This window comes from Emys orbicularis, chromosome 1 (assembly GCF_028017835.1).
Source record: "Emys orbicularis isolate rEmyOrb1 chromosome 1, rEmyOrb1.hap1, whole genome shotgun sequence".
Taxonomy (NCBI): Eukaryota; Metazoa; Chordata; order Testudines; family Emydidae; genus Emys; species Emys orbicularis.
Genome location: NC_088683.1, coordinates 292,512,367 through 292,525,403, shown reverse-complemented (window position 1 = coordinate 292,525,403; position 13,037 = coordinate 292,512,367). Strand labels below are relative to the sequence as shown.

Genomic DNA, 13,037 nt, shown 5'->3' with positions numbered 1-13,037 from the left:
TACACTATTTCAAAAACTGTATGTAATCCCATTTATATCATCAATGTAACTGAAGTACAAATAACAAAATTAATTGGAATGAAATCAGGATACCTTGCTTTCCATTAGGAAAAAAAAATCAGCGTTTGCCAATGGAAACCAGTAAGTTTGGAAATACATTTTATTTTACAGATGAATATATATTTATGTACATAATTATTCTAAAGGATTACTAATAAATTAAAAAAAAAAAAACCCAACCTTTTTTGTTAAAGTAGTTTTATCTCAATTTCACTCCAGGCAGGGCAACATGCCACCCATCTCCTGCCAACAACTAATACTGACAAAAAATAAAAATAAAATAAAACAGTGTTAAGGTAAACTGGGGACGGGGTGGCTCAAATAAATGGTAACCTTCCACCTATAACTCACTAATCCAGGACCAGCTCAGTCATTGCCCTCTGACAACTCTATGTTAGCCTTCATCCAGCTCCCAGTGGAGAAGTGTATATAACACAAAACCATCAGCATGGTTGCCATACTTCTTGACAGTGTCAGGAGAAAGGTAAGGAATTCAATAGACAAGAAAACAATTATCCGTTCACATCTATAAGGTGGACAGAAAGCTGGCTAGTCCATCGGTCTCAACGGGTACTGATCAATGGCTCCATGTCTAATTGGCAGCCGGTATCAAGAGGAGTGCCCCAAGGGTCAGTCCTGAGGCCGGTTTTGTTCAATATCTTCATTAATGATCTGGATGATGGCGTGGATTGTACACTAAACAAGTTTGCAGATGACACTAAACTGGGAGGAGTGGTAGATACGCTGGAGGGTAGGGATAGGATACAGAGGGACCTAGACAAATTAGAGGACTGGGCCAAAAGAAATCTGATGAGGTTCAACAGAAGAATCTCATGTACAGCTACAGACTAGGGACTGAGTGGCTAGGCAGCAGTTCTGCAGAAAAGGACCTAGGGGTTACAGTGGACGAGAAGCTGTATATAAGTCAACAGTGTGGCTTTGTTGCCAAGAAGGCTAAAGGCATTTTGGGCTGTATAAGTAGGAGCATTTCCAGCAGATCAAGGGACATGATCATTCCCCTCTATTTGGCATTGGTGAGGCCTCATCTGGAGTACTGTGTCCAGTTTTGCACCCCACACTACAGGAAGGATATGGAAAAACTGGAAAGAATCCAGCGGAGGGCAACAAAAATGATTAGGGGGCTGGAGCACATGATTTATGAGGAGAGGCTGAGGGAACTGGGATTATTTAGTCTGCAGAAGAGAAGAATGAGGGGGATTTGATAGCTGCTTTCAACTACCTGAAAGGGGGTTACCTAGGGAGGTGGAGGAATCTCCTTCCTTAGAGGTTTTTAAAGTCAGGCTTGACAAAAAACCCTGGCTGGGATGATTTAGTTGGGGATTGGTCCAGCTTTGAGCAGGGGGTTGGACGAGATGCCTTCATGAGGTCCCTTCTAACCCTGATATTCTATGATCTATGGTCATGTCAGGGAAAGATAACTTGCGCTAATGATGCCTATATTTTACTATACAGAAGAACATCAGATTTATGAACACCAGAGTTACGAACTGACCAGTCAACCATACACCTCATTTGGAACCGCAAGTACACAGTCAGGCAGCAGCAGAGACCCAAAATAAAAAAAAAGCAAATATAGTAAAATGTGTGTTAAATGTAAACTATTAAAAATAAAGGGAAAGCAGCATTTTTCTTCTGCATAGTAAAGTTTCAAAGTTGTATTAAGTCAATGTTCAGTTGTAAACTTTTGAAAGAAAGCCATACTGCTTTATTCAGAGTTACAAACATTTCAGAGTTATGAAGAGCCTCCATTCCCGAGGTGTTCGTCACTCTGAGGTTCTACTGTACCTACTTCGTGGATAAAGAGAGAACTTCAATCTTCAAGGTAGCCAATCTAGCAATCTTCACAAGTATCACATTTAGTTTAAGTATTATGGGCTGGTGTCATTCATCAGTTTAAATAAAGAATAACTCCAACAATACTCCTGGAGTTACCCTGATATAAGACAGGTGTGAAAGGAGAAAGAGGCCCCGTATCTATATGCTACTGAACATAATGGGCCTAATTTTAACCTTTCATCAGTTGTACAATGGTGTAACATTATTGACTTCCACTGACGTGAGAATATATAATATATAATATATAATGTAATATACAGTACCATATTCTCACATCAGTGGATATAAAAGGAGTTACATTGATGGAAATCAAAATCAGGCCCAGTATTTTCAACAGTATACATAGATGCACATATAGCTAGAGAATATGCTCTCTCTCTCTCTCTCTCTCTCTCTCTCACACACACACACACACACACACACACACACACACACACACACACACACACACACACAAGCACACACATTTTGATAATCTAGATGTTTAAAGGAATATCCAAAGTCTTCAGATAACTGGAGTTTCAGAAAAGCAAAATTTGGCTTGTCTACCAATTTTGAATTCTGGTGACAATTTTTGTTTTTTGGTAGTGAGGATGCAGGTAATCAGGGCTTACCTTTCTATATAATTGTTGATGGATTGTGAAGGGTTTGCATGAAGCAGTAATGTGACTGTAAGCACTCTGGAGTGCAAAGGCATGTGCATGTACTAATCACCCCAGTAACACTAATCTGAGGCAGTCTTGCAGTGTACACATGCTACAGGTGCTATTACTGCTGATGAATGCCACTCTTGCCAGTGTTTATACAGTTATAAGCCTTTCGCCATTGCCACTAAGCTGAATGTACCTCCCGTCCGTATAATCTAGCATAGCTGGGGCTCTCCTAAGACATGAGAGAGTGCAGTGTATTTTGACTGTTTCATCAAACACAAAAAAGAATTCAGGATGACAGTGACAAAAAGAAAATCAAGACTACACTTCAGGGTCAATATTTGCAAGTTTCAGTTTCCTTTTCTTCTACTCCCTCCACCCCAAATTGTATTTGGTTATTGCTTTTTTAATTTTAGAATTCCATATCCAATTTTTATTTTTCATATACAAGCACACCACAGAGTGACTGAATATTGTTTTTGTATCTGCATATGAAACATTTTGGCAAATCACATTTCTTTTGCATTGCTGCAATTCCTGGCAATATCCATCAAACACACATCATTACTTATTGCATTGTTCCTTTAGCTCAAAAATACTGAGGTTTGAAGAACAAATTATACATTTCCAAAACAAATTATATCTCTTTAAAACTTAAATTTCTTACCTAAACCATGCCTATGTGTTGACATTGGGGGTAAGACAGTCCAAGCCTTGGTTTTTGGATTGTAACATTCAACAGTGTTTAATGTCTTTAAACCATCCCGGCCTCCAATAACAAAGAGTTTGTCATCAATGACAGCCACACCAAACTGCAGCCTCCTGCCATTCATCACTCCAGCCTGGATCCATATATTTGTCCTGAGATCATACTTCTCTATAGTTGTAGCACCTGATGAGACATATTAATGGGATAATGTATTTAATGTATATGGCTTCATATACCCCGCCGCCCCCAAAAGGTGAGAGCTTCACGGTAGTTGTCAGCTTGTTTCGTGAGTCTTATCAATTTTTTTCTGTTTATTTAGAGCCGTTCATAAAATGCCCATGAATGAGTGATTGATGCATCTTTTCCTGGAAATGAAATAGGAACAAACGGCCACTCCAGAATTAGAGTATCATTAGTTTGAATAACATTACGTACTAGCTTTATGATCTCTTTTACAGTTCAGTGGTATAACTCCTTAAGATCACTAACCTCATTACATTTGTTCAGTATCCTACATAAAAAACCCTGTGAAATTAAGTGTTATTTTCATTAGAGATGGGAAGTTAGTATTCCTATCTAGGTCTATATCTCCTTAGATTTTTTAGTTCAGATCTATTTTTTTGATTGTTTCAGACCAGCTATAAAACCACTGAGTGTCACCTAGAGACTTAAAAGTAACGGCGTTAAAGTAGATTTATTTATACAGCCAACAACATTTCCTTCTGAATATGGTTATTTGTTTTACTTACACATCTGACACCAGAAGCTGCAAAGAGCAAAACATATAAAATAATTATAAATATTGTCATGATTAGCTGGTAAGTTAAGAAGCTCCTGCTGCTAAAAGTAACTTGTACATAACAAGGAAAGATGAGAAATGCAATAAACTTGGTTATAAGACACACAGAGATAAAGGGAGCATAATTAACTTAATCAAGTACCAGTCTAACAGAATAATGCATTCCATTAATTTAAATATGCATATAGGCAAGGTTAATCTAAATCCAGATCACAAATATCTAAATGACAGATGGTTTTAAAGTAGTCCATAGGAAAGATACATAATGATTAATATAATCTGTACACCTTCAGTGTTTTATTTTCATACACATTCGCACATCTAACAATGCTTCATCTCTAATTATTAAGTATCCCTAGATAGAAAATCAGCATCATTACGCTCTTCAGTTAAGCTTCACTATCCTATTTTATTTGGACTGTAATAAAAGGTTACAATTCTTTGGAAAACAATTCTTTCAGGATTCATTCATTCTTTGGAACAGAAGAAGCAATAAGCAAAACAAAACAAAACATTGTGGAAACAGTAGTTTTGTTAATTGAACTAAAACAGATGTGATTTAAATTCAATTTGTATCCAAGTTTAATAGAGCAATAATAATGTAGATGCTCAACTGGATATATTAAATCCCCAGTTAGTTTTCTGAAGCTATAAGAAATATGAACTAATTTCCACATTCAATTAACTCAGGTTGTTGTTTTTTTTCTTCTGCAGACCTTAATTTAAAATTGTGAGTTGCATAAATAAATTAATCTAGAGATCAGAGAGAATTTTAATATAGTTGTTTGGTGATATTGCATGGAATATTAACATAACACACATTGCTGACTGACATTGTTACAAATTCTTGTGTTTGCATTACTAAGAAGTGTTTTACATGCTGCAGGTATTGATTTTATATCTGACATGGCACTCTAATGTACAGGTTTTCTATCTGGCAGTTAAAAAATAGAGTTGAGATATTTTGCAATTTTGATGGCAGATCATACCCAGTAAATATTTTTACATTATGGTCAGTTGCACAGTTTCCTATTTTCTAATCTTGGCTAAGTTTTAAAGTTTGACACAATGTTTTATTTAAACTCTAATTTGAGTGTTTGATCCTGCAAGTGTTTCATGAATGGTTGACTGACATTTTTCAAGCAAATTCATACGGAAGCTAGCCAAAGGCCAGCCATAAGCTCATCTGATTGAAGCTAATATCCTAGACCCAAAATAATCTGGAGTTAGGCCAGGGTATGGTATGGAAACAGCTTTAGTTGCTTCCTATGGATGATCTCCAGCTCTAAATGGGTTTGGATAGACATCCATTCTCATCCTCCTGGATCTCTCTCTACAGCATTTGACATTGCTGACCTGGAGACACTGCTGTCCCACCTGAGAGAGGTGGCAGTGGTCCAGGAGAATGTATTAAGAATGGTTTACATCCTTCCTGGAGAGACACAGTCTCAGAGAAGTGATGGGGAACTGCACTTCTGCCACTAGCCTGCTTCCTGTGGAGTCCCACAAGAATCAATTCTCTCTCTTGTCCTGTTCAACACTAACATGCAGCTACTAGGTGAACTGGTCAGATGACATTGTCTCAAGTGCCAGGAATATGCAAATGACACACTGCTCTTTCTATCCTTCATGATATATGTCCATACCACTATTATCAAGATGGCTGGGTGCTTGGATGAGGTCTTCTCATGGACAAAGGACAGATAGTTGAAGTTGAACCTGAGTACGACAGAGGTTTTGCTGGTAGGCAGAGGAAAACTCTTTGTGAAATGTGCAGCTATGGTGCAGTCTGCTCTGGTTGAAGGTACACACCTAATTGTCAATTCAGTCCATAATTTAGGGATGCTCCTAGATTTCTCACTGATGCTAAGCTCCCACATTGTAGCATTTGTGAGTAATGCTTTCTGCCATGTTCGCAGTCTCTCTCCCATCCTGGCACACGATGTCTTGGTCTTCGATATAAACCAGGGGTTCCCAAAATTGGTTCACGTCTTGTTCAGGGTAAGCCCTTGGTGGGCCACGAGACACTTTGTTTACCTGAACATCCACAGGTACAGCTGGTCGCAGCTCCCAGTGGCTGCAGTTTGACATTCCAGGCCAATGGGAGTTGCGGGAACTGGCGCAGGCCGGGCCACTGCTTCCCGCAGCTCCCATTGGCTGGGAACTTACCCTGAACAAGCTGCAAACCAAGTTTGGGAACCCCTGATATAAAGGCACTTGCAATGCAGCGCAATCCGGGCATGAAGCCATCAGCTCTTAGGAAACTCCAACTACTAGAGAATGCTGTAGCATCTCTCCTCAGTTACACAACTACTGTGAGCACCTCAAACCTGTCCTCCACTCTCTTCACTGACTTCCCATATAGAACATCAAGTCAAGTTCAAGGTCTCAATCCTTATCTTCAGGGCACTCAGTGTCCTGGGATCAGCATATCTATGTAATCATTTAGCACCTCAGGTTGATGACCATGGTTGACAGATCTGCTCCTCTGCCACAATGGCACTCTGTATCATAAACGTAATGATTATTTATGCAAGAGACGGAGCTTTCACGAGAGTGGGTCTGAGACTGTGGAATTAATTCCCCTAGGAATGAAGGATCATCACAAACATCACCACTTTCCATTCCAAGTAAAAGGTGAATTTCTTTGACCTTGAAAAAGGTCATTGGAGTGTGTACATATACCAAAACAAAACACTAAACTGAACACAGTTTTTTTTCCCACTGGGGAAAGGATGAGAGCATGAATGAACCACATGTCATGGTGGTTGATGCACTACTGGAAAGGTTCTTAGATGCTACAGGATCACCACTGCCAGACAGCAATGAGAAGATTATCTTAATCATTTCAGTCTGAATGAAAGTGGGGCAGGCAGGAATGGGTCAGAAGAAACTGTTACTTAGTCCTGCTGAAAGTAAATTCAATACTGATGGTATTCAGCATGCATGTACAAGGCTTTGAGAATTTTTGTGCATGGACTTGATGTGCTTTACAAGCAAGTGTGGGCAACAAAATATTTTTTTGCCATAGTAAGTTTTTCTAATATAGACAAGGCCAATGGAAATTATATGCAGAGTACTTGAAGCTTGCACTGGGAATAAGGAGAGAGGCTATTAGCTAGGGGAGGTGGTCACTCTGTGTGACTTTGCAGAGAGTGGCAGAAGAGGGCAACGGAGGGGGTTGTTGGGGAAAATTCACTGGCACTGAAGATGACCAAGAGCACCCAAGACTCATCACTTGACTGGAACTTTGCCCAGAACTCCTGAACTCTATGTGCAGACACATTGCTAGGTGTCTGCCCTTTCAGACTGTGGTACAACTGGGCCTGTGGAGCCTTGTGTTGAATGCAACCCTGTTTTATTGCGCCACCTATCATCCCCCCTGTTGTTTTTCTCCTTTTATCCCTCCGTAAATAAATATTTCCCTTTCTTGTACTCTCCCGGTGTCTGTGTGTTCACTCTGAGGGGCTTGGAATAGGTGCCCCTAGGGTGGAAGGGATTTTCCCTGAAGTGTTCCTGTGTGTGCCTTCTCTTGGCCAGAGCTGCCTGCAGAGCAGACTCCATATTGGCCATGAAGGTGCTAAAGTTACAGATGTTTATGCTGTTCCTGATTCCTATTCAAGTTAACTAGTATTGGTTGAGCTCAGATGCACAATAGAACGGAGAACACCTTTCACATCCAGCTTGCTAGAAAACACAACAAATTCCCCCTGGAGGATGATCTTGGGAAGCTAATCATGCATTCCTCCAAATTAAGTTACTGCAACTTACTCACTATATCTAGGCATAAAACTAGAAGCAATGCAGAAAGCTCTGAGTTTGTTCATAATGTTGCAGCCCAACTCAAATTGGATGAAACATCACAAGCATATTACTTCTATGTTGCAATCCCTCCACTGGCTCACAGTCTATTTTGGTTGCTAGTTCAAGTTCAATTGATAGGAAAAAAACTGCATCTCTAAGAAAGCTATCTCCCTGTAGCAAGAATGATAGGCCTATAAGGAAAAAGGGAGTAGGGAAAATGAAGTATAGGTATATATCTCAAGCAAAGCCTTTTGTACCTGGGAAGGGAGAAGAGCTAAGTTTCCAGGTTTACAAAGGACCTCACCAAAGGACCTCACCAAGATCTAATTTACTTACGAAGCACCAATATACCATGGCGGTGGGTCCTATAGGCCAAATCTTCAGACCAATAAATATACTGCATTATTGATTTTTTTTTCTCTTACTGTTCAGACATTTTTAAGGTTTACTCTGCAAATATTTTAGAAACCAACAGTTTTTATAACATTTCAAGTGACAACACAACAAAAATGTTGAGTGGAATTTATAATTTTGGCAAAACTAAGCAAACACAGAACAGAACTCTTAATGTATCATTGTGCTAATTACACACTGCAGCTCTGTGAAATGAACTGTAGGCAACATTTTGTATTTAAAACCTCCAAAATATAATCTTTCTATGAAAATCTTAGCTTGAGTTCTCATTGGCTTGATGATTGGAATTTTAAAATTAATTATTTGTGTCTAATTTCTCCAAACTGCTACTATGCAGACTACTACTTTATTGAATAGAAATGATTAGTGTCTCTAAAAATGTTTCTGGATACAACAGGAAACAAACCTTCTTATGTCCCTAACTCTTCTCTCTCTCCTTTCAGTTAATCCTCATTGTGCAGATATGTACAGATCCTCTTTCCGTCAACACTCTCTGCTCTTGACATCCTTATTTTTACTCATTTTTTCATGTTCCTCACCAATGCTCATGGCCACACCATTGAACTCATCATGAGCAATGCCCTTTCTGCCTGATCTCATCTAGACCAGCCATGTATTAATTATATTTGAACAATTTTGCTGTTGACCACCCCTTTGAAAACCTACTATCTCCTCTAAACCTACTATTCAGATTCTCAAGGATGATTTACTTTCTCAGTTCCCCCTTTCTGTCAGTGCTTTGCACTGATAGCCTAACATACAATGCCCTTAAACAACTTGCTTCATGGTAGGGGCAATGCAACTTGTTAAATTCACATATACCAAACTGCATGCTACATATTTGAAAAGTACTGTCCCAGGATATTAGGGCTCTAGATGGAAGACTCTGCCTTTCAATAGTACTTTCTATTATGTTTTATTTTACATGAATTGACAAAATAACACAAAAGTTTTATCTTATGTAATTACTCTTTTGTAGTATTTCTATGCCTCAGTTAGCCATCTGTAAGATGTTGCTATTATTCCCTCCCCCCCTTATTACAAAGAGGAACTCCTATTAATGTCAGTGGGTCAATGGGACAAACATAGAGTGAATATGACTAAAGTATGCCTTTATTGCTGGTAAATATCATGGTGAGCAAGGTAAGACAGAGTTATGTTAAAATGAACATTTGTATAAGCTTTACCTTTGATGGAAGTTTCAGCTCTTTACTGCTAGTAATATTTTGATAGCGGTAGATAGGTTTTCTCTCAGTCATTTTTAAATTCTTTTATTTTTTGAAGAAATGCCCCCCTCCCTTTGTGCTGTCATGCCAACTGCCAAGCCTGCTCTCTAGAAACTGATAAAATATTTACATGACCTGCAATGGAGGCAGTGTGCAGATTCCTTATAGCAGCTGTTATGATGATTGGAAGGCAGTAGGAGACCGGAAACAGACAGAGTACAATAGGGACTTTATCCAGTATCTCTCCAGTAAGAGTTTTCATCCAAATCACTGAAGAAATCATAATTAGCTCTCTATAACTTCCAACAATAGAAAAGTTTTCTGCTGCATGAGTTTATCACAGAGATATTTTTTCACACAAGTCTAATTTTCACAGTGAACCTAATTAATGTAGTCACATGTACAAGTGCTGGCACGCTTGGAGGCAGAGCAAACATATTTGCACCCTCTCCCAGAGGTGACACATTGGAGGGGAGCACATGGGGTCACATGCCCCCCCAATTTTTTGGCTGCATTCCCCCCAACTGGGACAGGCTGCGTGGCCCGCTGAGGTGAATCAGGGGGTGGAGGTTGCGCTCCCTTCCTGAGCCCCACCACGCGAGGCTGACTCCACTGAGCGGGCCTGGCCCCAGAGATGACTTCTGTATTTGGGGGACATCGGGCTTAATAAAAATATTTGTGGGCAGAGAATATGGAAGTTAGACACACAAGTGTGTGTACGGGAAGAGGTTGTACATTCACCCAATCACAGAACAGAGACAATGTGGTGTGATTTATCTGACCATTCATTACTAAATAACACATCTTGATTTTTGAATTTTGGACAATCCAGAATGCAAACATTATGACAAGGTATCTGTTGAATAAATTTGAGGAAATTATGATCTGCCTGTCTATAGCCCACAAACAGAAAAACATGGCTCCACTTGCTGAATAAGTTATTCACTCAACTCTATTTAAAATCAGAAGTTAGAAGTGGAATAGACATATCGAGTTATCATGTTTATCTCCTATGTAGTCCACTAGCATTGCCCTCATCCCGCCAATCTCAAATTTGATCCACTGTCTTTTTCCTGGTGGCCCTCAGCACAAAGCATTTTGGGGGATTGAGTACTTAGGAGTGCAGGTCCTTAGAGGCATCTATCTTGTATGAAGTTGTGCACTTAATGAAAGAGCTGGAAAACCACTGCTGTAAACAATGTGTTGTGAGGGACAAATCTCAGATAGTTCAATTCAGATATTAATCCAAACTTCTTTGTTTTACAGGATCATACTAGAAATTTCATAACAACAAGATTTGTGGTGCTTCCTGCCTGGTCAGAAATACTGCAAGAACAATTTTTCTCCCACAATTATTTTGTCATTTCTGTTTCTGGTTCCAGCCACAGCCTGGAACTCAGAGGGGAAAAAATGGAAAATAGAGTGAAATAAAAAGAAAATGTTAATCAATCATTTTCAAACATCAGAAAAGCTTTATAGCAGCAGAACTGGACAAATTGAATTTTTTGGTTTGGTGTCCAAAAGCAAAACATTTCATTTCAGCTCCAATGAAAGGAAACATTTTATTTCTGTTTTGGGTGTTTTATTACCTTTTTTTAAAAAAAATCTAGCTAAATTTCTAAACAGAACATCATCTTAGAAGCAAAAAGCCAGGAGGCCCCCAGAGAACGAGAGAAGGAATTTCATTGGCCTTCAGCAGGGACGGCAGCAGAGTCTGTTCTCCGAGCAATCCTATCCCCCACATAATCCTTCCAAGGTGTCTGTCTGCAGCTTATCGGCCAGGGGCTTCCCCTCCAGCTTCTGGGCAATGGTGTCCCCACTCAGGGCAGCAGTGTCACTCCTGCCACGGGGCTGGCACCATGCTGGGGGCAGCTTGAGGCCAAGCTTTCCCTTTGCTCCTGGTCCTGGCCTGCAGCAGCTGCTCTCCTTTGAGCCCCCAGGGTCCTGCCTGGAGTTCCCAGGGAGGCTCTGGCCACCCAACCCTTGTGAGGAAGTTTCAGTGGCCTTTAGACGCCCTTCCCCCTTTCCCAGGAGTTTGCCTGGATGCACTCCAAGTGGCACTTGGGGATGCAGGGGAGCAGGAGCCCCCAGCTAGGGGAGGGAGCCGCTGGAGACCTGGCTGACTCTTATTTTAAGCATGTGAAGAATCAGATTGAATGTCCACTAAGCAGAGTCACACAGCGATTTTCTGCAGTCCACAGCATATTCCCCAAAGTCACTCTCCAGTTTGACATTTTTTTAGTATTCATAATTCATTAAGGTTTCCATAATTATCATTCTTTGCGGACTTCCATTCTAGTTTATGAAATAACCACAGTGACTGACCAGTAATATTTCCTTTTGAGCACTTTTAACTGCACTCTGCTAATGATGCTCTCCCTAATGATACTACTGTAAATGAACCATCCTTTGCAAAACAATGCCGCATTTAAAGATATATCTAAACAATTGTAAGAAGAGATACTTGCACAATTTAGAAAACTGAAAACCTCCTGACTATGTTCATAGTCTACTTGCTGTAGTATCATCTTCAAATGCATGCACTGAGGTAGCCAAGAGCTAAGCAATGAGCTATCTGTTCATCCTCAGTACCTCAAAAGATAACAAAATTGCTTCTATTATTGTTTATATAGCATTAAGCATTTGCTAGGTGCTTTACACACACATATGAAAAGAAAATTCCTGCCCTAGATTTGGATTTATCTATAATTTGCCATCTGGACAGTGGATAAAAAAAATTCCCAAATTTGGGTCTTTTCAGTTTGCCAATGATCTGTTATAACATAATTTAAGGAATTACATTTTGGTGCTTTGTAAATCATTTGAAAGTCCTTTCATTTTAAAGTGTTTAGAGGGTACTACATGATGGTTTTACTCTGTACTTGTATGGCCTTAGGTTAACACTGGTTTGAACATTTCTTAAAAATATACTAAAATAAAATTTCCATCGCCACCATATGGGATGTTTCACAGTTACTGACCCACAGCTGTATGGCAATTATTAAAGTGATGCAAATCCCTGTGGTTTGATTAATTACTGGACTCAGAACTCCACATTAATATGTCTTTGCCAAACATGGCTACCTCTCTCCCTACATGCTCTGCTTCTCTAAACTCCTCTCAGCCTCTTTGCAATTACTGTTTGCTCACAAAAAAGCTGATCTCTCCACCACTACAAAGAGTAAATTATTTTGGAATTAAATAACATTTCCCCCCAAAAGCTCTTTTCCATCTCTCTTTGATAACAGCAGCACTGACGACCATTCAGCTTTTTAATAAATTTACAGAAGAATTTGGGGAGGGAAGAAAATAGTGGTTAGAGAAAGGACATGAGAGAGCAGAGAAAGGGAAGCAAAAGGGAGCAAGGAAGTCATCAGAGAGTAAATGGGGGAGAGGAAAAAACATGGGGCTGGCAGGTATTGGGGCGATAGTAGGGATTGCATGAAAGGAAAAAAAGATCATATTTCACTATTATAACCTGAGGCTGACCCCTGTTAACTTGGTAATAACTGTATTTT

At 39.6% G+C, this 13,037-nt stretch overlaps 1 protein-coding gene across 2 annotated transcripts in view; it reads right to left on the bottom strand.

The window, feature by feature from the left end:
* The window catches only part of KLHL1 (kelch like family member 1), a 442,456-nt gene that overhangs the window by 71,233 nt on the left and 358,186 nt on the right, over positions 1-13,037 (bottom strand). For both annotated transcript variants that reach the window (XM_065409976.1, XM_065409983.1), the window contains one exon: positions 3,235-3,459. In XM_065409976.1, coding sequence (XP_065266048.1) covers positions 3,235-3,459 — 225 coding nt within the window. The remainder of the gene's footprint in view (positions 1-3,234; positions 3,460-13,037) is intronic.